This window comes from Phragmites australis, chromosome 21 (genome assembly GCF_958298935.1).
Source record: "Phragmites australis chromosome 21, lpPhrAust1.1, whole genome shotgun sequence".
Taxonomy (NCBI): domain Eukaryota; kingdom Viridiplantae; phylum Streptophyta; class Magnoliopsida; order Poales; family Poaceae; genus Phragmites; species Phragmites australis.
Window position 1 is genome coordinate 14,905,184 of NC_084941.1, and position 27,014 is coordinate 14,932,197.

The 27,014-nt window shown below is 42.7% G+C and overlaps 1 protein-coding gene across 2 annotated transcripts; it reads right to left on the reverse strand.

Annotated features, from left to right (window-relative positions):
- Positions 1-14,232: 14,232 nt before the first annotated feature.
- On the reverse strand, positions 14,233-24,816 carry LOC133902878 (vacuolar-sorting receptor 3-like). 2 transcript variants are annotated; one of them, XM_062344196.1, is made up of 12 exons: positions 24,368-24,813; positions 22,325-23,017; positions 21,995-22,083; positions 21,760-21,829; positions 21,601-21,684; positions 21,432-21,508; positions 21,267-21,348; positions 16,751-16,833; positions 16,599-16,665; positions 16,070-16,198; positions 15,884-15,993; positions 14,233-14,789 (listed from the first exon to the last, which is right to left on the reverse strand). In XM_062344196.1, exons 1-12 carry the CDS (start codon positions 24,687-24,689, stop codon positions 14,688-14,690), a joined length of 1,908 nt encoding a protein of 635 aa, XP_062200180.1. In that variant the 5' UTR covers positions 24,690-24,813; the 3' UTR covers positions 14,233-14,687. The 2 variants fall into 2 exon arrangements, 1 of the variants encoding a protein (XP_062200180.1); XR_009907154.1 differs by lacking the exon at positions 15,884-15,993 and having other exon boundaries at positions 16,491-16,665; positions 24,368-24,816.
- Positions 24,817-27,014: the final 2,198 nt, after the last annotated feature.

Consider the following 27,014-nt stretch of genomic DNA (forward strand, 5'->3'; position numbering starts at 1 on the left):
GCAAATTTATCATCCAAAAGTTTATGAAAAAGAAGATGCGCCCTATTACATAGTTGTTAGCTCCACTAGCCTAGAACCAATCTCAATACAGAGCTCTAGCAAAGTCTTATGGAAATTCATCTAGAAGATGAGGTTGAGGGGAGCCTATGGCATCAGGAGCACTGGGGTGCGTGAGATGTTGTGGAGCACCTAACAACATTTCCCTCCTGATGTTTGAATTATGAAACTGGGGCACCTGCAATCCATTAGATGCTCTCGCACCTCAGCCATGGGGATGAGGTACCTATGTGCCTACCTCCACCAGAAAGTGATTAGACTAAGGTGCCCACCCATACGACATCATATGGTCCTCCCTATACAACACCTCGTGGTTCACCAATTCATGGCACACCTGCAACTCCATCTCATTTTGCAGCTTGTTGTAACACCTTTGTGTCTCCCATGGTTCAACCACCACACAATGGTATGATGAATCCAAAGAGCGAACCAACTGTAGCGAACATGGCCCTTTTAGGGCATGTATGTGATTTTGCTGATTAATGACAACATAGTCAATGGGACTAACATGTTTTTTAAGTATATGCTTTAGTAGGTCTCATGGATGCACTACATGAAGAAGCCACCAAAGCCAAACTCAAGAATGTTTGAATTAGACGAGTTTAGAGAAAATTGTACTCACCAGATGGTCTGATGCTCAGAAAAGATAACACGTCAGATGGTCCAATTCTCAGACAAGTATTCACGCTAGAGTGTTTTGACACAGAAGAAAAAGTTAAAAACACATCAGATGGTTCGGTGTTAAGATGATGTACACACCGAAGCATTTTCTAGGAGGTGCATTTCCGTAGGAGAGGAGTTGTACACATCGGATGGTCCAGTGACTTTCTGTGAAGAAAGGAGTTGTACACACCAGATGCTCCCGATGATCAGAGGATTATACACACTAGACAAATGTATAGTGAAGTGGCTCAGTCAGCTCAAGTCTACACACTGGATAGTCTGGTGTTGGAGTTCAGGAATACACCGAAGTATCCGGTGTTCACAATGGTTTTGAGTGGGGTTCCAACAGCTAATTGCTACTACTGTACACACCAGATGGCCCGGTGTTTGTACTGCTGTTGATATCGGATCATCCGGTGTTCATAATCTTTTTGAGCCATTAGAGCAATGGCTAGTTCGTAGGTTTGAGACTATAAATACCCCCCCCCCCCACTCAGCCATTTAAGTGTGCTGGAGTCTAGAGAAGCTCATAGACACTTGAGAAGACATCCAAGCCACCAAAGTGCTTAAAAGTGATCTTCCAAGTCAAATTAAGCACAAGATTAGGGAGTGATTAGTCCTATTAAGACTAGAGAGAAGTGTTGCTAGGTGTTACTGCCTGGAGAGGGGATCAAGGAGTGATCCTAGCTTGTACCAAGTGGTACACCAATGCCTTGGAGTCTTGGTGACTCATCGACACCTTGGACCTTGGTGGCTCAAGCTTGTTGATCCTCTGACTTCATGTGGAGCTATGGTAAGACTCTTGTACGGACGGGGACACAGAGATCCTTGCCATGCTGGCTTAAGCTCCGAAATGAAGATGATGGCAACTTGGTGGCTCATGTGGCTCAAAGGTCGTGACCGGGTGCTGTCCAGGAGCTATAGCCTTGGTGGCTGCTTCAACGTGGACTAGGGATGGCGTTTATGGCATTGATACCATAGGATACAAATCTCTTATGCCGAGTTTGCTCTCTCTACCATCTTTATGTTTCCACATTTACATACATGCAACTTACCTTTTTGTATTTCCATTCCTATAGTAGTTTGCTAGGATTGGCTATAGGTTGCAAACCTTTTGAATGGTAGAGTAGACACACTAGATAAACCTAAAGCACATCTAGATAGAAATTAATATAGATTTATTTTGTGAAGTTCTTGAAGCCAATTAGTTTTAAGTGTCCTAATTCACCCCTCCCCCTCTTAGTATGTCACCGATCCCTAAATGTGCTGTCAGAGCCAGGGCTCACACCTTTCACAAGGATACACCAATTATAGTGGCATTTTGACCCATGGTCTCATTTTGATCGGTTAGACTTCACAGCCTAGTGACTTGTGACGTAACGTTTTGATAGCACTCACTTCACTCATTGGAAAATTCTAATGACTTGTTATTTGCAAGCCAAAGGTTTAGATATTTGGAGAGTCACCGAGGAGGGGACAAAGCAACATCTCACAAACAAGGAAAGGTAATTCGATGCTTTATCGAAGAGTGTCCTTTTATCATCTCTAAGCATTGATGCATTTAATCGAGTATATTCTCTCACCAATGCTCATGATATTTAGAATAACCTCACCGAGATACATGAAGGCACAAAGGATGTGTACAATGAGAAATATCATGTGCTAGTCTTTAAGCTCAATAGCATTAAACAAATTTCTCATGAAAGTGCTAATGACATATACTCACATTTGAATATTCTTATTAATGAGATCAAATGGTGAGAAAATACTTTAATCTCTTCTTCCAAAGTACAAGTTAATTATCTTCATCATCTACGGCAACAATGACATTTGCAAGATGACTCCAAGCTAAGTACTCGGCAAGATCACCACCCATGAGATGATCATGAACATAGGTGTTGAAGCTTCATCTGACACCAAGAAACTTGTCCTCATAAGAAAACAAGCTCCTTGCCCACACATGAAAGAGAAGATGAGGAGGCAAGAGCAAGAGTCAAGCTCAAGCGAAGATGATGGTGATGAAGATGAAGAGAGCGATAAAAAAGATGAGAAAAGCACATCAAGTGATGAAGAAATAGATCCCAAGATCACTAAGCTCATCTCAAGATTGGAGAAGGACCTCAAAAGGATCAACGCCAACATTAATCAGCCAATCTCCATGAAATACTTGGTAAACATATCAAGAAGGATAAGAAAACCAAGAATAAGAGAGAGACAAAGGGAAGAGCTAAAGCATTCGCAAAAATAGGAAGATGGGTGAGTAAAGATGAGGATTTATGCTCAAGTGATAAGAGCTTCACCATGCACTCCTCCAAAAGAAACTCTTCCTGAAGGTCGTTATCACACAAATCATCATCACACAAGTTTCTTATGGCTAAAGGTATGGAAAGCGATGCAAGTGATGATGAATCCGATGAGAATTCACTCTCTCAAGAAGAACTTCTTGAATTGATCAATGAGTAACAAAGGGCCTTAAAGAAACAAGCTAAAGAATTTAAGAAATTCAATGCCATTAATGACATTCATGCTTCTTTTGTTTCTAATTATAAATAATTATTGAGCAAATTTGAATTGCTAAAGAAAGACCATGGAGAGCTTAAGGAATAACTTGAGGGCATTGAATCTCAACCTAAGGTTCCTTTGAAGCATTCTACCTCTCTACTTAATTTCAATTCTAAGGTAGATATTTCCACTTCTTATGATGATTTGATTGATCTATCTAGATCACCCCTTTACAATGAGACATGTGTTGAGAATGTTGTTGTAGAATCATATAATGATATCATTGCACAAGAGAATGATGAACTCAAGCAAGAAGTGGAGAAGCTTAAGAAGGACTTAGCAAGATTAAAGGGCAAGAATCGTGTCCAATCTCCTCAAGATAATTGTGACAACATGATGAACAAGCTTATGGATGGGTTCACCGTGACATGTTTTGAGTATCATCAAAGAAGGTCACAAGTCCTTTCAATACAAGCAAGTCAAGAAGGAGACCAAGGAGAAGAAGATGATGATAAACTTCTCAAACAAGACCTCCAACTTCTACACCAAACCCAACTATAAGATCAAGACCAAGAGCAACGATTGTAAGCTCAAGAACAAGGACAATGGCAAAGTGGTTGCACACATTATTGAGAGAAAGGACCGGGTGGAACAAAGCCATTTGGGTGCCCAAGAAAATCATCACTAATATGAAGGGGACCCAATCGGTTTGGGTTCGAAAGAAGATTTAAAGTCCACAGGTTGGCTCGGGGGTTTTAGAGACTTGGCTCACAAGATGAAGTGAAGATTCAAGTAAAGAAGGCAAGTATATAAGATTGGGCGCATTGATAAAAACCTTCATCATCATATAACCAAAATCCTTCGTCCGAAGCTAAAAGAGGTAATGGTAGCTAGATTTTTGTTTATGCATTTTTTCTTACATCTAGTACCTTTGTGTTGTCTAGGATTGCATGTGCATATTTCATTTTCTTACAATATCTAGTGTAGGTTTTTCATACGGTAGGTTGTTTGTGTTTCTCTCTAACCCATGAGCAACCTACATAGTTTATTAGTTATAGGTTATTTACATGGAATATTTCTTCAAGTAGTTTCTTCTTTATGTTCCATGAGTTTAATCTATAGGATAAATTTTCTATTGTTATCAATGACAAGTGCATGTCTCTCTCAAGTATTCAACACTTGTATGCACACATTTACAGAGAGCATATCCTATGGGTTGTGATTTTGAGACTAACATGTGTTGCAAGTGGTATCTTTTGTAGTCTCATGGAGTAATCTACAAGTCCCCAGATGTGTGCAATACTTATTCATCAATTGGTATAAGTGCCAATTCATTCTTACATTTAAGTTACCTCCATGCATAATATGGCTTAAACTCATATCTCTACATATTGTCTTGTTGTGCATACGTTTCACTCTCATCATATGTATGCACACATATATGGGGAGTTTAGACTATATTATGTGATTTTTATGAATTGTGATCCATGAGTTTTCATTTCAAATGGTATTCACATTGCTCATTTTGGTTTCATTCCTACAGTCGGTGCATAGCTACGATTGGTATCATTTACCCTAACAGTTGGTATCATACCTTTCAATTGAATTCCCACAAGTGGTATCATCCTATTGGATCATGGTTCATAAAGATCTCTCCCGTGTGCTCTAACATTTTCCCTTGAGTTTAACATGTGTTTGTAGCATTTTTTAGATTGTTGGCAAAGGGAAAGAATTTTGATGACCAAAGCAAGTTCAAGTTGCATGATGCAAGATTGTTGAAGATTATTGAGCAAGGGAGAAGCATGATACAAGAAGCGCATATGGAAGGATCACAAGTGATATCAAGGCAAGAAGAGCGCAAAGCAAAGAGTTCTTGCATGGGTCAATCAAGAAAGATAGTGACGATGGATCAATGACACTCACAACAAAAAGAGGGACAAATTGAAGGTAAGAACAAGGCATCCAAGCTAAATGGTAAGGCTTTGTGCACTTCACAAGTGTTATCATTCATTATTTATGCATTTTACATTTGGTATCATTTATTTGTCACTTACGTTGGTTGTGTTGTCATCAATCAACAAAAAGGAGATGTTGTAGCAAACATGGCCCTATTAGGGCATGTATGTGATTTTGGTAATTAATGATAACATAGTCAATGAGACTAACATGTTTGTCAAGTATATGCTTAAGCAGGTCTCATGGATGCAATACATGAAAAATCCACCAAAGCTAAACTCAAGAAAGTTTGAAGTGGACGAGTTCAGAGAAAATTGTACTCACCGGATGGTCCGGTGCTCAAAAAAGATAACACATTGGATGGTTTGGTGATCAGACAAGTATTCACACTGGAGTGTTTTGACACAAAATAAAAAAGTTGAAGAACACATCGGATGGTCCGGTGTTGAGGTGATGTACACACTGGAGCATTCTCCAGGAGGAACATTTCCATAGCAGAGTAGTTGTATACACTAGATGGTCCGACGATGAAGAGGAGTGTACACCTGAGGCTTCATTGAAGCATTTTCCAGAAAGTTTTCAGTGAATAAAGGAGTTGTATACACCGGATGATCTAGTGATTAGAGGATTATACACATCAAACAAATGGACAATGAAGTGGCTCGGTCGGCTCAAGTCTACATATCGGATAGTCTAGTGATGGAGTTTAAGAATACACCGGAGCATCCGGTGTTCACAATGATTTTGAGTGGAGTTTTAACGACTAATTGCTACTTTTGTACACACAGGATGGTCCGGTGTTTGTACTGCTGTTGCACTAGATCATCCAGTGTTCATCATGAATTTGAGGCTATAAATACCCCCCTACTCATCCATTTAAGTGTGCTGGAGTCCAAAGAAGATCATAGACACTTGAGAAGACATCCAAGCCACCAAAGTGCTTAAAGTGATCATCAAAGGGAAATTAAGCACAAGATTACGGAGTGATTAGTGTTATTAGGCCTAGAGAGAAGTGTTGCTTAGTGTTGCTGCCTAGACAGGGAATCAAGGAGTGATTCTAGCTTGTACCAAGTAGTACGCCAACACCTTGGAGTAATGGTGACTCGCCGGAACCTTGGACCTTGGTGGCTCAGGCTTGTTGACCCTCTGACTTGGTGTGGAGCGCTGGTAAGACTCTTGTACGGGGACCCAGAGACCCTTGCCTTGGTTGATCAAGCTCCGAAGTGAAGAGTGCAGTAAGTGACCTGAAGAGAGGCTTGTGATGAGACCTTGCCTTGGTGGCTTGGTGGCTCAACCTACTTGAGGCCTAGGTGGCTCAAGGGCTGTGACCGAGTGCTGTCCACAAGCTATAGCCTTGGTGGCTGCTCCAATGTGGACTAGGGGTGGCGTTTATGTCATTGATACAATGGTATAAATATCCCTTGTGCTGAGTTTGCTCTCTTTACCATCTTTATATTTCCGTATTTACATACTTGCAACTTACCTTTGTGTATTTACATTCCTAAGTAGTTTGCTAGGATTGGTTATAGGTTGCAAACCTTTTGAATGGTAGAGTAGACACTAGATAAACTTAGAGCACATCTAGATATAAATTGATATAGATTTATCTTGTGAAGTTTTTGGAGCCGATTAGTTTTAAGTATCCTAATTCACTCCTACTCCCTCTTAGGACATCACTGATCCCTACAACAACTCTACCATGTGGTGCTCACTTAATGGGGCTTCATCTGAAACATCTTCAAAGTTGTTGATGTAGTTGTCTCCTCGAAAGTGAAAATGGATTAATGGTCACCCACTCAATATGGGTAACTCGCCACGAAGGGAAGCCATTGCATGGTATGCCCCCACTTGAATTGCCATTTCTTTTGAAGTTCCAGTTGCCTCAAAGTAGTGGGGGTTCGCTCCACCTTCAATGATATGCACTCGAATGTCCATAGTTGCTAAGTAGTCCACCAGGTCAGGTCCAACTCCTCGAGCATACATCATATACTCGGGCACAAAGATAACGTTCGCGCACAAAAGCATCTCGCGGAGGAGTGCTAGAAAGCCCTCCCCACCCTCGGCACGAGTAGCCATCACAATGGCAAGAGTGACCATCCTTAACCCATTAAGAACGATATGAGTTAGAGGTCAATATTAAGCATATTATCATTGAGATGGAGGTACAAATTAACTCTATGACAAGGTAAGGAATAAAATAGAGCACACACTTAGGATATGAAAATAAACTTCAGTGGGTTGCATTAGTGTGGTTGACATGTTTTATTAATCCATATCCTAAGTATTTTAGGCTACTTCATTAAACCTTACCCTGATGTCACGCTATGAGGAATCATCCAAATTGTATTTGAATTAATCATTAGGATGATCATTTAATAAAATGTGAGCTATCACACGCCTGTCTCTAGACATGCTATGTTCTAACCCACATATCATCACAACAATTGTAACCACCAACGATTAACCCAAATCCAATCTCGGTAGTCTTGACATTTTATGCACAAGATCGGAACACATGCCTTTACAACAAGCTTCATCAGATCAAGGCATAATAAAGAGTGAGTAATGTAAATATGTTACAAGCTTAACGTTTTAAAGATCACTAACGCTAGGAGAACAAAACATGCAAGTTCATCTCCCATCATGTTAGATATATTACGTAGCGGAATTATCATCTATAAACATCAAAAGAGAGGTGGCGCCATTTGCCCTAAGGCACCAACGAATCACCACTAGTAGCCCACCACTACTCCTGCCCGTCGCCAACATCGGTGGGCATGAAGTAACCATACACTACTTCTTCCTCACCTGCAAAACTCAATGAAAACAAGGTGAGTATGAAGTTACTCGCAAGACTTATTCCATAATTCATACATACAATAACCCAACTCCAAGGATCATGCATTTGAAGATATATAGCAAGGAATCAACCATGAGGTTAAATAAATTTATACACAAAAGCACTACCAACTCAAGAGTGTGAACATCTACAACTTAACAATTTGTACTACCATGGAATACTAACATAGCAATAACCATCACTTGATCAAACTCTTCTCGACATAAACCATCACTAACCACTTGCCAACATACCACATGCTTCCCAACATTGGAACTCTACGATTGATGTGGATGGACATAAGCATACTCATAACCTAGAGCGTAGCAATTCAAATTGATCTTACACTCTGTAGGAGGGTACATCTTTATCCACACAACTCGGGTCTATCCTCTTGGCCCCCGAGTTAACCTTTCTCGTACCCATAACTACCCACTTGCACATGACCCTATAGCACCGTGGTTACCGCGAGCGTGTTTCGAACACCTCCGGCTCCCTGCCACCTTGCTTATCCTCATCATTTTTCTTATGCGTCATAGGGCCGCAAGTTAAGCATTAGCATAGCATATGGTAATCGGTTCATTCGTACATTTATTAAATATGTGGAAGTACGAAAAGTGCTTAAGCCAACGGCAAACAACGGCCAATGCTTAATCAATGCAAACGGTCTATGACATTCGGGTTCCTCTCCCGACCTAACCCTAGCACCACCCACATCTTGCCTCATTCTCACAACTCTTCATCCTAACATCATTTTCATTATGAGAATATTAAGCCCTATAGCTCGCGAACGATGGGCATTCCACTGCTTGACTTCTACCAGGGACTTAGGCATTGTTAAGCATCTTGGATAACTTCTAAGTTAGACCTTAACAATGATATACCCAAGTTACAAGGATATGAAATCACCAAAAATTAAGTTAGGAACAATGCATCAACATAGGTGCTACCCACAATTCCTGAGATTGTCTCACTATCATGCATAACATACATAAAGCGATAATTTATTAAATTAGACACCACAAGATCCAAAGTAAAAGGTGAAATATGCTTAGATATTTGCCTTGTTGCTCCAACGCTTCGCTCACGTACACCTCCGGTTTGGTATCGACCTTGACCGCTTGAACCATCAACATGTCATTCTCTAAACAATTAAAGAACACATCGAATGAACAACGAACGAACAAAGATGTATGCTTATGATGCATGATTTTGAACGAAATACAATGTGCCATGTTATTAAAACATTTGCAAATGAACGCCTAAGCGATTGGGTTAGAGAAGGTTTAAATCTCGCATGAGACAACCTAAGGTCATAGGGTACTGAGTGGCTGGTGGTCAAACCGGCCCAAGTGGTGGTTAGACCGTGGGGATGGAATAGAGAAGAAATTAGCACTGAGTAGACCTAGAGATCAGACCGAACCCATGGCGGTTAGACCATGGGTCTGGTGGTCGGACCAGCCCTACTGATGTCTGACTCCTAACTATGGAGTTTGACTAGAAGTTTGACCAGCCAAGTCACAAGCCGGTAGTCAGATCGGCCCTAGTGGTGGTCAGACCGCTGGGCCTAGCAGATGACACCTCGGTGAGGTCACTGGCAAAGGTTCTGGTGATGCCTTCGGCCAGTACCAAAATTCTCTTCAAGACTAGGAGAGTGTTTCTTGGGTGGTTTGGGCGACATTCACAGGGCCAAATTCGAGGACCCCATTAATGAAGGCTATGGCTAGGGTGAAGCTCGGATCTAAACTAATGGGGAATCGGTAGGAGCTCGGTAATGATAGGGAAATGGTTGGGGAATCCTCATCTCGGCGTGGGGAAACTTTCTAGGGGTTGGACAACTCCGGCAAAGCTTCAATTCACAGATCGGGCTCAAGAGTGGTGGTTATCCTTGAGGTGGAAGAACTCACGTGGAATGTCACCGATGAAGAGGATGATGGGAAGGGGCTCGGGGAAGCCTTCGGGAAGCTCGAGGAAGTCTGCTCCAGTGATATTCGTCCGTCGAGGTGGTCTCCTCTCCCTCTCACGATTTGGTGAAGAGGAAGTGAAAGAATGAGCAAGAGAGTAAGGGTGAGCATTGGTCGGTGGGCTTTAAATGTAGCTCTGAGTTCTGGCGGTCAGACCGCAGGGGGCACGGGCAAACCGCGGGTAGGGCCCACGTGCTGAAATCTTTGTTCTTTTCTCCATTTCTTCCTTTTCTTTTTCTTCTCCTTCCTAAATGGCTTTGGATCTTCCTAATAATATCTAAACAATTTTCACTCATAATATATTGTGGAACGCGCATAGATCAACGATGTAACATTTTAAACGTGTTTAAATACATAAATCAAAACCAAAAACATGAAGCATGATCTCATGTTGAGTATGCATTCTTAATTATTAGATTAGGGTTTCGGGGTATGACAGTGGATAACCCATGACTTTCACCTAGCATCCTGATCATCTGGCCCTAAGCATCCTCGCTTAGTCTCGATCCTCTTCATCATTGATCATCATGTTGACTCCATTGGCTTATATATAATGAAACAACAAAACACATTTCTTCAATTCCACAATATAGCATCCAATACCTTTCATCAACTCCAATCAGCAACATAACCGTCTCCATGCATTTTCATTAACTAAACCATTGTCATTCACAACATTGCATTTTATCCTAAAATGTTCTTTTCATACACCTACATGTACATACAAGCATAACATGCAACTCCATACATAACAACATCATCCATATGCTTAACCATGCATATGCCAACATATCCAACACATATGCATCAGTGCACAAACATCACTCATCTCGCGTACACCGCTCACACCTAAACCAAATTTCAACCATCTACAAAAAGATGGAAAGAAACCAAATGACCTCCAATTCACTTAAAATTTTAACCATTGCCTAATCTTTACATATAGAACCTAATCAACATGAAGCACACAAAAAGATCAAGAAAAGAGAGGCATTTTTCAAAATTGATGTTTCCTAGGTACAAACTGAAAAGGTGAGATTTTGAAGGGTAGCGGTCTAACTTTATACATCAAGTATGGTCTAACCTTAAATATCAGGTTTCAACAAAACTCCCAAATTAAGAGGGTAACATTTTAACCTTATGCATGGGTCGGTCTAACCTCAAACGTCAAGTTTTAGCAAAAACTCACAAACTAAGGGGGGTCACGGTCAAACTTTATGCATGAGTCGGTCTTACACCCAAAATTGAACTCCAAAACTAGAACAAAAAGATAGAAAACAAAGAAAATGACCTCCAATTCACTTGAAATTTTTACTATAGGCTACTCTTGACATATAGAACCTAATCCTATAGAAAGCACACAAAAAGATCAAGAAGGGGTGTTTTTTTTTCAAAATTGATGTTTCATAGGAGAAACTAAAAAGGTGAGATTTTGAGGAGCTTGTGAGACGGGTCATGTCCAGATCTTCAAGGATAGCCTCAAAGATAGATCTTCAAGGATAGATCTTCACATGTCATATCAGTCAAAAACTCAACAAGATCATGCCAAAAACCTCAAAGACCAAGAATCCCTAGAAATCTACCAACAGAGGCAAAACAAGGCAGCCTAGGAAATCTCTCAACGAGATCTAAACTTGTGATGATAGATGGATGTTTATGATAATAGAGAAGATATACCACCTCTACACTAAGAAAATCACAAGAAATCAAAGAACCATAAGAAGAGGGAGTCAAAAAGGCAAGAAATCAACTAATGCACATAGAGATGAGCAAGCAATACATGGAGGTAATTGGATAGACGAATTTAGCTATGTATTGTACTTGGATAGATGTTTATTACAGCCACTCATTATCACACAAGCCTAGGATGACAACAAGCTCAAACAACAAGAGCCATCTCCTCTCTTCCTCTCCTTCCTCACCTCACTAAAACCCTAACTCCATAACACCAAATGGAGACCACCTAGGGGCAGCACAACCAGACCCATCATCTTATCCTCTTGGATATTTTGAAATCTGCAAAATGCCCTTATATCAACAAACACCTACCCTTTCATTAGGGTGTTTTTGTCCAACTCTTTTTCCTTTGCCCGACCACCGTCATGACCTTCACAATATAGCTTCACCTCGATGCAATCTTCACGATGTTGCCACATGCATCAACATCCATCACTAGTGGTTTTGAGTCCATACCGCCATACCCTCATGCATGCTTCTCAAAGCATGACTTCCTACTTTCTTCCACCTAAAGCAAATCTTTTCGATCTTGACGCGTGTCACTTCATCCCGTGATCCTCCACATTGGCAAGTCTCTCTTGCTTCCACTCCCCCAAACAACCTCATCACTTGCACCAACCCAGTCACCTTCAACTTCGTCAACCCACTGTCTTGATCAACCATCCGGTGCTTCTTGACCTCTCCTGTGCACTATGTGAATCACCCATGACTTCATTCGGCATCCCAATCGTCGAACCCTAAGCATCCCTGCTTAGTCCCGATCCTCCTCATTGTTGACCGCCATGTTGTCTCTATTGACCTACACATTATGAGACAAGAAAACACATATATACAATTCAAAAATATAACATACATCACCTTTCATGAACTCAGGTTAGCAACATAACCATCTCCATGCATTTTCATCAACTAGACCATCGTCATTCACAACATTGCATTTTATCCTAAAATGCACTTTTCATGCATACACCTGCATGCACATATAAGCATAACATGCAACTCCATACATAACAATATCACCCATATGCTCAACCATGCATATACCAACATATGCAACACATATGCACCAATGCACAAACACTAGTGTGCCCAAGGTGCTTTCGGGAACAGGCTGCCACTTGGTGGTTGCTTCCGGGAATGCCAAATCCGCCCAAGGCGCTGCTTCTCTAGTAGTCGTAGCTACTCCTTTTCCAGTCGACGACAACAAATCCGATCCGGAGATGCTGAAGGGCCTCCTTTGCTCATCAAGAGCAGAGGTTTATAGAGAACGCCGGGTACCAGCAACGGCGACAAGCACCAGTGTGCTACCCAGCAAGGAACACAAACACTAAGAATTATAGATCATGTGGACTCTAGACCTAGCACCGCTTGTAGAAGCAACACTCCATAACAGCATATCAAAGAAATCCACAGCAAAGAAAGAGGGGGAAACCACACACGTAGGGGAGGAATCTAGCAGCGGAATCAAAAGGCATCCGCGTATGATCATATAGGAAATAAGAGAAGCAGGCATACTCGTGCTAGGGACGATGATGAACAAATCGCTATTGACTACGATAGGCTGCCAGCATCGAAGAGGGAGCTTCAGGAAACTAAAGGAAAACTATAGATCTACTAGTAGGTTGTACAGGGGTGGGACCCTCGTCCTACTCGACGCCAGCGGCAAGCCAGAGAAGGAGGGGAGGGGCTGGAATCGGCCGAAAAAGTGAGGTCACTCGGGGTCACCCTTTTGGGAAGGGGATTTAGAACCTGCGTTGGACCAGTTAATCAACAGACAATGGATTACTTGCATTTTCAGCAACCACCTCGGCCAATACTGGAGAACTAGGAACTGTTCCAAACAACTAGGTAATTCGACGAGGTAGCACCTCGCATAAGTTTGACTTTCATGTTCACAAATCCAAAAATGTTTCTCAAGTTACACTCAAGTGTCACAAGTTTCAGTATCAATATTTCAGCAACGTTTCAGAACATTTAAAGCTAGTACCATTCATGTTTCAACTGAGTTTCAGCAAGTTTCATTCGTCTTGTAAATTTTCAAATAAGTTCCACATGTTCAATACAAAATTTCAGCAAATTTTAACAGGAAAAGCAAATAAAAAAGCTCCAGCAATAACTACACAAGTTTTGGAAAACGATATCTTAACGGTCCGGTCATAACCATTATAAATCTTGGATGCTTTCAGTTCATGTTCGTAGTGTCACCAATCTTGGATGCTTTCAGTCCATGTTCGTAGTGTCACTACAATTATGTGAAACACTACAATTATGTGAACAGGGATAATCCAGAGAACCTGTTAGAAATAGTAACTTGTATTTCCTAAGACTCTAAACCAATATATATAGACATATACAGATGACAATATACAAGAAACCTCTTAATAGTCTAGAAATACAATAAACCTCTTAATAGTCTAGAAATATTACACAGAACAATATATATATATATATCTAATAGACACAACACAAGGGAAAAAAAGATGCGAAGACATCAAGACACCAGGAACCGACGAGTTCTAGCAAACCGGATGGTAACATTTCTCTCCGGGTCACAAGACATTGTTGGTCATTATTATTTATTTCCATGTTCCAAGGGAACTCATGTATAGAGCAGGTGTTACATCCTACAAGCAATGTTTGTCCAAAGGGCCTTGCCGTGGGCAATCGAGTAGAAAATTCAGCAACTCTATTACATGGACCAGCAACAAGCCGACAACACATTTATATGCTAAAAATCTATGAAGACTGGTCAACTGAAAATCTACAGATGTACACTTGCACAATGGAGCTTACAGTGATATGTGCGTTGAAACTGCTCCGGCTAAATTAGCAGGTGAATAGCATCAAACCACTATTCACCTGCATTGTCATTTTGTATACCTCATTATTGCTCAAACATTAGATGTATGCCTTGGTGTCAGTCAGGCCATATGGGCCTGCCGTTGGATGATGTGTGCATGTAAAACAGACTATGAATGATCTTCTCCGTGTGTGTGATTTGGGACCTCTCCTTGACTGTCAAGTGGCATGTATTGCGCCATGATAGCTCTGATCTCTGAGTCCATGTATGACTGAAAGAAATAAAACATAAAATTCATCAGTAATCCATTAGTGATATTAGTGAACAAAACTAATAAAGAGTACATGTATTTGAGACATTTACAATATCCTGTATCAGCAGTAGGAAAATAATTTGTGGAGTGAATGTACGAAGTAAAACACAAGTTTTACAGCTAAAAAGTACGTATTCCTGGTCCTTTTGTTGCAATGCAAACTAGGTGGCACAAAATCTGGGACTGAAGCTACCACATTTTATATGCAGGTTAAATATGATCACTCCTTTGTAAAAGCTGCAATTATGATAAGAACCTAACAGTGGTTGGAAATGTGTGGCGGAACCACTGAAACATGCTACATGGAACCAGGTAAAAAATCTACAAAGATATATCATTTATAAATTAACGTGTTTTTTTTTTTTTGCTCTTTTCCTTTTTGGACAGTTTTATCCTAACGGAGAACTCAACCAGCTCTCCATCTTCCAGATTTAGCCAGCAATACATGGGTGGAAAAAGGGAAAAGAGACTTGGTGTCACACAAGACACAAATGTTGAATTAGTAGAGCTCAGTTCCAGGAAACCATAATTCAAATGAGTTGTCACAGCCACGTGCAAATACGCATCTATAACACGCGAGAGGGTCACATGACCTTTTAAGAGGTAAAATGCTACATGGTAAAGCACAAGCCATTCAAATTGCTGTGGACAAGTACAAGTGAATAACACAAACAATATCAACATGAGACATCAGCTTTGCGCCTACGTGTACGGTTTTTCCCATCACTACCGTTTTAGATGCATCATTAATCAAATATTGGTGATAATAATTAATGAATAGCATAGATTTATAGAATCATTGATCATAAACGTACTTCGCTTGCATCTAAACAAGACACTAGTTGAATATGTTTATATGTGACAACACAGATCCAGGCATCTACTAAATATAAGAGGGATAATACATCAACAGAAAAGGGCAAGTAATTAGGAACAGAAATTTATCTAAAAATGTAGTTACTCCTAAGCAAGGAACAGACTGTTGGAGATAGCAGAATCATCTTTAAACAAGGTTTACCAACCAAAACAGTAAGTGTTTAAGCTAGCTTTACCCTCAGTCTGTACTTGTATACAATATAACTTCCTGCTGCCACAACAACCAAAACTATCAAGATACCCCACACTGCAGCCCATGCTGCTTTAGCCTGAACTGCTGTCTTGCCTACAGATTAACCATCCAAGTTATGTATAATTGATATGCAGATATTGTAAAAATATCAGTTGAGTTTCGAAATTACTTATGCAAATGTCATGCTCTCTGATGTACAAAAGGTCTCCACTGCAAGTGCATTCATAGCCACCCCATGTATCTCTGCAATTACATTCATGACACTGACAAGCTTTTTTCTCCTTGCACTCATTAATGTCTGCAAAGGTGAATAAAAAAGTAAGATCTGGTTTTTAAGACATGTATCTTCTGCATTGATTTTTATGTGCAGATAAGTTTTTCAAGGCGATAGTATTAGATAGATGAATTCAGAATCACTAGGAGTAACATGTCAAGAAAAAAAAGTATTAGCTCCGTGTTCCATGTGCAGGGGATTAAACAAGTAAACAATGTTGCAGAATATTTTTGAAAAAAAAAACAAGTTTTATGTGCAATAAGTATGTATCTTTGAAAGAACACTTCTCCAAATTTTATGAGAACATCACAGAAACCTTTCAATGATGAAATAAGTTGAGCACCACACAAATTATTCTTCCCCATTTAGAACGAAGGGAGGCAAAAGTTAGGTGCAGGCAACTTATAGTGGTATATCACAGTACCATCACATTTTTTAACACCATCCCCTCGGAAACCAGCTGGGCACTGGCATTTCCCTTCTCCAGATTCCTGTGAAGATTAAAAATATAGTTAACAACGACCAATATTAAGAATTAGCATATCACATAGATTATGTAACAAGTCTTAAACCTACCTGACAAGCAGAGAATGTTTTTCCATTACGAGTTTCATGCCAACATCCACCATGATTTATCAAGCATTTTCCTGGCCCAGCAGCTGCAAATAATGTAGATGGCTACAATAAAATATTGTCTAGTGAACAAACTTGTGCATGTTTCAATTCATGGCAAAAAGGGATGCATATTGCACAATTAAAAGAAAGGAAAACTATTATGGGCCTAATCTCCATGGGCCAGAACAACCCGCTAGGGTTAAGGCTGCCGCCTCCCTATCCACACCGCCAGAGGAGGGGCGGCGAGCATAGGTGCAGCTGCACCTTGCCCTCCTTTGCAAGCTGGTTCAGTTGGCGAGTATCTTTTATTTTAAGTATTAGAGATAATGTTGTTTCATATTTAGGAAGGATGGGAACATGTCTACGAGAAATCAATCCCTTACGGGTCAAGTTATTAGGTTGCTTGAGGGTCAGGTCATGTGAGCCTCTCTATATAAAGATAGGAGTTGTACCCCTTTACGATCAAGCAAGAAAAAAGGAGAATCATAAATGGAAAAAGTTAATTGTCGAGATTCACCTTCAACCAGCACATCCAACCTCCTCACGGCTGGCGACCATGGGTCACCGGCGAAGGCCTCCGCCTCCACCTCCACCTCCACCTCCACCTCCACACCCGACTACCCACCGCGGTTACTCCCTCCGTGTGATCCCTCCCACTAATATTGATAATAATAGACTTGTATCGGATTGAAGCCACATACGCTTATGTGGCAGGCAACGACGAAGTGCCCCATCTGTTGGAGTTTCGGCAGCGCTTCACCACCTTCCAGGAGTCTCACTAGCCGGTTGAATGAACTGGTCACGCAGATGACAGCGATGAACAATCGCATGCCCCTTCAAGATGGTCGCCTTGAGCAGCCGCTGCGGATGAGGACAAGTGCTGCCGCACCATAGCCAATGCAACATGCCGTGACCGTGCCCCACGTAAGGCAACAAAGGCCGCCACCACCGTCTTCGACGCACCAGTGGGAGGAGCAAGCGGCTCATCCACCATCCCTACCATCATTGACCAAGTGGCTCACATCGCTGTCTCGCCATTCTTCAGCGCTACTTCTTCGCCAAATACTCACAGGTTCCTAGCGCTCGATAGTGCCACCGCCATGGCGGGTCAACACGTCGACAACTTTGTGGTTCCCTGCTATATCATAAGCCTTCCCGAATTATGATGGCAAGGAAGATCCGCTCCCCTAGATTAATAGCTGCGAGCAGTTCTTTATTGGCCAACGCTTTGTACCATACGACAGGCTCTACCTAGCAGTGATACATGAGGTTGGCTGCAGAGAAGCACATCATGAGTTGGTCCTACTTCGACAAACTGACGACTACAGTCAACGACTACACCAAAAAATTCCTCACTGGTGGCACGTGAAGGGTAATTGGGGAAACTTCAGCAGGTAAACATCTACACCGGAACCTCTCAAGACCGATGTGGAGTTGCTCAACCCCACAAAAATGGAGTCGGCCATGAGCTTGGCATGCGCTTACGAGCTCAATGCCAATGTCGGAGCTAAGATGCCTTGTTAGGGAGGCACCACCAACACTACCCCTCACTTGCCTCCCCGTTCTTCGTCGTCATTCCCGACTGCCAGGGGAGCCAAGGGCAGCTACCACTAGAGGAGGTGCCCCATCTAGGGATGCTACGAAGGCCGAGAATACCATTCCACAAGTGTGTTCAGACGCTTGATGGCTGAGTAAATGGCTTAGAGGCGCCGTTTGGACCTCTGTTTTAACTATGATGAACAGTTTACCATAAGGCACAAGTGCAAGCACCTCTTCTCTATTGAGGTAATCAACAATGCCTTCAACGACACCAACGGCGACGACACTTCTCTCATGGTGCTCACAGGCGACCAAGCTGCCACACCATGCATTTGCTAGGAGTGTTGATTGAAAGTGGCACTCTCATCCTCATCGACACCGGCGCCACCCACAATATCATCGACGAGCACTTCACGCGCCGCTTGGGCCTTCCTAAGAAGCGCACTTGTTTGGAGCGAACCATTAGCAACGAGACGAGCATCATGAACCGCGAGCCATGAATCTGTCGTGGCTTACCTCCTCATCGAACGGGAGTTCTTAACCATCGTTGGTTACACATGTTAGACAGTACGCATTGGCTTGCTAGTCTTGGCTCTATCATGTGGTATTTCTCGACCCTTACAATCGGGTACTGTCTAACCGCGAACAAAAGAATCAATATATAGTTTTTGTGGTAAGCTAATAAAAATTCTTTAACATCTCTGACAAGCACCCCAAGCCTAAGGACACATTCTTCTTCTCATTGGAAGTGTACTTATTGCCTCAGGAGGATCTTCAGCTGCGCCTCTTCTCTTCACCACCCCTAGTCACTTCGTTTGCTATGGATGTGGGCATCCGGCACCTTCTTGTTGCTGCACCAGGCACTCTGGCTGTCCAACCGGATACAACTTGCCCTTCGTCTCAGCAATTCATCATGCGAGGCTTCATCCACGACATCTGCTACAAGTTTCAGCTCTTCCTAGACAGGACTCGTCACAATTTGCTTACAAATTCCATGTTCCTATTTGGCGACGAACTGCAGCAAAGGTAACACTTCCTGCACACATTCCAGGGTGGAGCATGCCCTAGCGCGAGGACACTGGAATTCGAAGGGGTGGGGGATGTTACGGGCCTAATCCCCATGGCCCAGATGGGCCAGTCCAACCCGGAGGGGGCTGCGGCCTCCCTGTCCATGCCATCAGAGGAAGGGCAGCCAGCATAGGTGCAGCCGCACCATGCCACACTGCTGGCAAGTATCTTTTACTTCAAGTATTAGAGATAATGCCATTTCAGTACGTCTCTACAAGATCTCAATCCCTTACGGGTCAAGTTCTTAGGTTGCTTAAGTAGCAAGTCGTGTGAACCACTCAACGCTATTTGTTTTGCTATCTTCACTCTTTCATTTTATCACCTTCCTTTACATATTTATATGTATAAAAATACAAACAGAAGGACTATGTTATGGTGATTGGCACAATAATCTCTCCGATTCAGCCCTTAGATTAGCTGACGAATTTTATATTTCCAAGTTTTCTAGCTTTACACCTTCCCTAGCTATCTCTATCTCTTTAATCGAATTGCTAGGAGGCGTTCTCTATTTAAACAGAAGAGAATTCTCCCCAGGTCTAGCCTCTTTTATCTACTGACCCAACCGCTGCCATCCAGCTTCCTCCCTATGGTACTTACCCCAGTATGAGCTAAGGTTCGAAACAGATTAACAGGATAGGTGTAACAACATCTCAGCATTACTTAGCAGATTTAAAATGTCCCATTTGACGATGGTTTACCATCCCAAAGAAAACAGTTTCTGAACAGTTATTATTAATCCAGAAGGGCAGGACAGCGCAGCATTCATAATCACACGTTGAATTTCCAGTAGCAGCTGTGGGTTCAGCTGCATTTGGTGCCACTTCGAATCTTACACCAGATAGCTATGAGAAGCAGGAACTAGCCAGGAAGCACACAGAAAATTTACAGTGTTGTCTAAAACAATCCATCTAGTGGCTGCTGGCCGGCCTTCGCTATTGTGGAGGTTCCTTCTAACAAATCACAACTAGTCCACTGCAAATGGCCTCTCTGAATCATAGTCGATATATCGACATGGCGGAGAACGGCGTCTCTCCACGGGTACGCCATGGTTCCGGTGTCTATGGCGTCCGCCATAGCGCCGCCGCATCCCCGTGGCACCTATTTGGCATCGTGTGGTGCTGTTTTACGCTGTGGCAGATGCAATAGAGCCGCCGCCGCCGCCTTGATCTCCGGCCGGCCGGCCTATGTGTCCGCCTTGGATCTCCAGCCAGCCGCTCTGCCCGCCTTGGATCTCCAGCCAGCCGCTCTGCCCGCCTACGTGCTGCGCGAGCGGAGGGGGGGGGGTAGGGGCGGCTGCTGTTGTGCTCCTTGCGTAAGTGGAGCTGTGGAGGAGGGGCGGCTAACATGGGCTGGATGGGCTAGGGTTAGAGAATGATTTGTGGGCTGGCTTGGTGGGATGATTTTGTGGGCTGGCTTGGCGGGCATGTTTTGTGGACTAATTCTTCAGTTGAAGAGGATGAGGAAGAGGGAGATGAAGAGATCATTGTGGATGATCATATTCTAGACTATATGTGTATTCGCCAGGCCGATGTGTGTATGGCGTCGCCACGCCGCGCGCCATAGGCGCTGTAAAGTTGTGAAGGTGATGGGTCACCGAGTTTCGCCATGCCACCGTAACAACTATGCTCTGAATGCAGACACACTTGCATATTGATAGTTCAGAATTCACTAACTGAAAAATTGTTCACTATCATGGTTTCATTACTACTCCCGTACCAATGTAAGTAGGTGTTCAAAGCTAACATAAATTACACATTGGATGCTTTCTGTATCAATGCACATTCCTATATGCAAGTTGTGAATATAGCTTAGACATAGGTTATATTGTTGAACAAATTGAAGTTAGGTATTGGAGAACAGAAGATATTACGTTCACAATTGCTGTAGCCATCGCCATTAAACTGCACACCATTAAATGTGGGGCATTCACACACTCTGCCACGGAATGTGTCCTGAATAAGAGTGTTCGACGACATCTAAGTGAGAAAATTGAAGAGTAGCGAAGTAACGAAAATCTCTACTTATCCACACATACCCTGCAGGCTGTCACATTAGCAGCTTTGTCTTGCCAGCAGCCCCCATTGTCGTTCAGACACTCATTGGTTTCTATATCTGTTTCAAAACAGCTCAAGCATTAGCAGCCCACAATTAACAAAATACCTACTCAGTGAGGGTTGGGTGCGGAATAGTTTCTTAGTTCTTACCATCACTCAGACAAACATTCGGTTCAGTAGTTTCCTCAAAACCAGCACAAATAGCTTTGAGGACAGCTTTCCTCTCGAGCTTCCCTGTATGTTCTTTCCATGTTAAAATCATCTAGAGTGAATGTAAGTTTGTAATAGGAGTTCCCGTGGAACATATACCTCGATATTGCCGATTGTTCACAACAACAGTAGGCAATATGGTAACATCTCCTCTTGAACCTTTCCCAATCTATACAATATAACAGCTCAAATTAAACCACAAAATGATTAAGGATGGCAAATGTTCAATGAAAATAGTCTGCAGTGACTATTCCAAAAGGCCAAAACTCTGGAGTGCTTTATTTTAACTAATTAAAGCTCTAGAACAAACTTATGTATCAATAGGTCACTTCACCTGAGCATCCTGCTCCATTTTAAGCAACGGGTGGTCCGAATCAGCATTTGGATCTCCCATGCACTTATCCACCTTCTCCACATCAAGACCTGTACAAGTGAAAAAAAAATGTTATAGCTGTTACAAGTATATTGAAGTAGCAATGCCAATATATCTGCAAGTTGCATGTCTGATGACATATCATGCTATAGACTATGTACATTAGTACATTACAATTGTGTAAAAAACAGGGAGTAGCAAGAGGATGCTGAGCATTTTAACATACAATCGAGTAAAAAATGTTACATGCATCGTTCAGTAAAGGAAGGTTTATGAAATAAAAAAGCCAACCTAGTGATTTGATGACAGTTTCTGCACACTTTTTGTTATATTTCTTCTCCTTCATCGGGCACCTTATGTGAAAATCAGTCACATAATCCCACCAGGTCCATGGTTTTTTGCTTTCACTTGCAACTTTAAACACACACAACTGTCTGAGGTTCTCTACCACCACATCCTTTCCTTCGTAGCCAGTGCTAAAATCCTGTTCTGGATCAGGTGCACAATACCTCCCATGGTTTATACATTGGGACTTGCATTGTTTACTGATCACAAATGCTTGAGGGCAGTACCAAGTAATATAATGGGGTGTGAATTGACTATAGCCACCTTTTTCAAGAAGTTGGGCAGCTCCTTTAAATTCCTTGAGGAAATTCATCAACATATCACATTTAGTCCCACATTCATCGTTGCTGTTTGTCCATAACTCATACTCAACACGATCATCTGGATGCGGGACAGCCTCCCTCCAATCAAGATTAACATCAACCATTTCACCGTCTTTAACAGCCTTCTTCAACTGCTCACCAAATTTTTTATCTATTAGTGCAGAAGGAATAGTTATGTTTTGTATATACTTTGCAGCCTCCTCATCTTCCCGAGGCAAATCCATTGTTATCAGTGGCTCATCCTTGTCATCAACTACAAGCACCGCTGAGGCACCAGCATTTTGAGCATTCCAAACCTTCCTGGCAAATAGGCAATCTGGAAACCACATATGGAGGACGGTGATTAGATTTACAAGATGCTTGAGCAACTTTTACATAGGTGAAGGTTACACAGTAATGATGCACTCTGAAGGTTTCCATTTTGGACTATATTGTTGCTACTTGCTTGAAATGAAAATTGATTAACCACAAGATTCAAGAGAGATAAGAAGACCTTGGTACACAACTACCACCATCACTTGAGTTCACAAAATATACTCCGATAGGGCAGAAAACGTACCTCTATCAAAAATACTTCAAAAAGTTTATAAACTTGTGCAGAAGGATAATGTTTTATAAATGCAAGAGATAGCAGCACAGTGAGATAGGACAAACACTAAAAAATAACGGCCAAACATGGCACTTCAACTAACTCAAGGTTGTGCACAACATACATTTAAAAAGAACAAAGAAGAAATCGCCATCATCCGAACAATATCTGGAAAAGAAAGTATATCCCTAGACATTCAAACCAGCCAAGATCTTAAAAAAAACATCAAAAAATCAAAAGTACAAAATCCCTGGATGTAATTAATAAGTTCCTAAGATGGAAAAAACAGCTAATGCAGCAGAAACAGATGAGATCAAAGTCAAACTTGGTAAATTTTCCGCACGAAGACAAGCTAATCCACAAACAAGTCAGAGAATCTACAGTTTCCTGATAAGCTATTTTTCCCAATTGGCTCAATGCACAATGAGCCACTGAACTTAGTTTGCGTGGTAAAAAAATTGATTGCACCAGTACAGACCAAATCAATGACACGGATTAAGGAAGCCATTATTACATGCAATGCAGTTCCCAAAAAGGGTGAAGTTTTAAGTCAAAACCATCTAAGATATCTTACCCATTGTTATAAACAAGGATCGCAAACATCTACTTCACTCTCCGTTTCACTAAATTAACCAAAAGTAGCTAGAATACGCATTCACCCAATGAATTCACTAAAGCTTAAAGCTTACGGTAGAGCAAAATCCATTAAATCATTATATGTATGTTTATTCAATAACGGCATAAACCTCCATACAAATTGACCCAAACAGCTAAAAACTACCAATCTTTTCCTTCTGCCCAGCAGCTCCCCCAAAAATTTACTTGACAACGAAAAGGTGTCGATAAAAACCAAATTCAGTACTATTTATAGCACACTACACAGTTATTCTTTGTCCACCTTTCATCTCACCACCGACAAAACCAACAGAGGAATATTCAATACCGATACAAAGAAGTAATTAATTACAGCTAAATCGCCCCCTCCCACCTCTCCAAGTACGAATAAACAACGAGACAAAAACGCAAATCCACCGCAAAAGACAGATGTAGAGAGATCGGGACCGGGACGTCACTCACTCCCACGATCGACGAGGAGGAAGGTGGGCAGAGCGCCGGGCTTGGCGCGGAACGGATGCTTCCCGCCGTCGAAGGCGTCGCAGGCGTCGGCGTTGTCCTTGGGGTAGACGACGACTCCCGCCATGCTCCCGCCGTACTGCGGGATGCCGAAGTTACCGATGGCGCTGTCGTGCCGCCCCCGCAGCGACGTCGGCGACGTCACCATCAGGCTGTTCTTCTCCACCACGAACCGCGCCTCCACCGCCGCCGCGGCGAGCAGCGCCACCAACAGCAGCGGCAGCGGAAGCAACCGCAACCGCCAAAACCCTACTAGATCCCCCATCGCGCGCGTGCTCCGGCGGCGGCGCGGAGCGAGGGTTTAGATCGGAAGCGAAGCGAAGCTCGACGGAAGAGATGCGGAGCGCTTTTTTTTTTCTTCCTTTTTTTTTAATTCCCCCAGTGCTTTCTCTCTCATTACTCGCTTAGCTCGTGAACTCGCGTGGTGGAGCAGCGCGAGTGGTGCGTATGCCGTGGACCAGGTTTTTCGTGGCGTGTTACACTGACATGCGGAGCCCGATCACGGGTTTGGGAGGTAACATCTATGCACCGGGTGCAGGCAGAGTGCTTCGGATGCCGGAGAGTATCCCACTGGGGGGTTGCTAACATGTGGGGATGGATATTTTCTGTCGTCCCACCGGTCAGCGGGCGGGGAAAACGCAGTACACCACTTGCGGTGCTGGATCGTCGAGTCGCAGGGATTTGTGCGTGGGTCATTTGCAGTTTCGTTTTCCCATTTGGTTCGCTGCCGTGTTTCCCGTGCGAGGGCGTGGAACTTGCTTGCGTGCTCGCAGCGTATTGGACCATGGATGCAGTTGGGCTCACGGGGTGTGACTAGTTGGCAGCGTAGAGTTTTGTTTGCATGCACTGTATACGCATGTTGATAAGAAGTAGATTGAGCAAAGCTGAATTTGTTTAAAAAAAGAGCTGAATTGGTTGAGTAAAATTTATATTTGGTAGATTAACCGCCAATTAGTGAGCCGCTCATAGTGTCTGTCGTAGATGGTTTGTAGATATACCACCACTCCTTATTTTGCACCTTAGCTCGATCTGCCCCCATGTTGCGGTGGTGTAAGTTTAGGAACTAGAGTTCACTTGGAACTCAACAAGTAGCCGGAAAAACATTTGACTCCCGTTTGTCTTGCACAACCGCATTCGTGTTCTCCAATCGGTATCTAGTGGGTACTATGGCGCCACAACGAAATTGAAAATTAAGGTAGATATTCCTCAACATTGAAACTTGAGGGCGCCTTTAGGGCTCCTCGTATGGTCTGCATCCAAATCAATCAGCTAAAAATTGGCGAGCTCTAAGAATTGTGGCACATATTTTACTAGTTGCTACATTTTTTTTCAAGCATATATTTCTAGTTTTTTCTTCTTCTTTAAAAAATACAAATACCCTCTACAAGCCACTTTAAGTTGCAAACACTCGCTACCAATAGAATATTTTCATTGAACATCTCACAAGTATAATCTAGGTGCAAAGCCCCCAGTAGAGACATAACGTGATTTCATATTCACATATCTATAGTGATATGACTGTTGGAGCAAGAGATCATCTTGATCTAGTAAGTACAGCGACAGTTTTCTCTAAGGAGAAGATTCAAGCTTAGAGATGAAGTTTGAGAGAAAGGAATATCACAGATGTATTGATAGTAAAAATATAGATCGAACTAGACGGAGTATCACAAGAAGACTTGTGATTGTGCTCCTCTGTGTTGTCTTCAGCGTGCTCTCATGCTCAGATGATCATGGCCCTTTATTTATAGGGTTGGATGTAGCTTAGCGTACAAGTTACCTCTAAGTGCAAAATATCCAGGATCTGGCCGAGTTACATAGTCTTATTCTGGATAACCATTTTTTACCCTACATAAAAGATAAATATCTACTATGGTAACTATTGGGGTGCATGTACCTAGACGGGTGAGTCGGTCGCCAATTGCAGCCCGGTGCCGTGATGTCAGGGGTGTTAGTATAACCTCTATTGTACCGGGGTGTCAGGACGGCGTCCACTAGCCTAGGTAATTAACGCCGGTCACTTCCCTGCAGGCAAAGGATGACCGACGTTCCTCTCCTAGTAGATCTTTTTTAGGCCTGATGGCCTACCCCGCAGCCTTCGGGAAGCCTGCCCGAGCCCCAGAGACGGGGGCTCTGGGGGGAGGCATGGCTCCGGGAGACGAAGGCCTCGAGAGGCATGGCTCTGGGAGATAGAGGCTTGGGAGGCATGGCTACAGGAGATGGAGGTTTTAGGAGGTATGGCTCTGGAAGATGGAGGCTTCGGGAGTCATGGCTCTGGGAGGTAGTTACTCCGAAGCCTGGAAGTCAGAAAGTGGCCTTCAGGAGGCGTGGGCCCATGGGCATGGGCCAGCGAAGCCAAGGGGCCGTCAGGGGTCCCTAACAACGACCCCCAACAGTAGCGGAGCGATCGTGCCCATGGTTCTTTCTGAGCAGGGCCTCTGGCAGTCCCTAGCATGCTGTTGATGGCTCATGGTCCCTAATATCGCTTGGCTTTCGTGGGAAGATTCAACCCAGTTGATCTGAATGGTCCGTTCAATGATGCTGGTGACAAGGGGCATTGAATGCCCCTTGTGAGAAGGGCGTAACTACACCT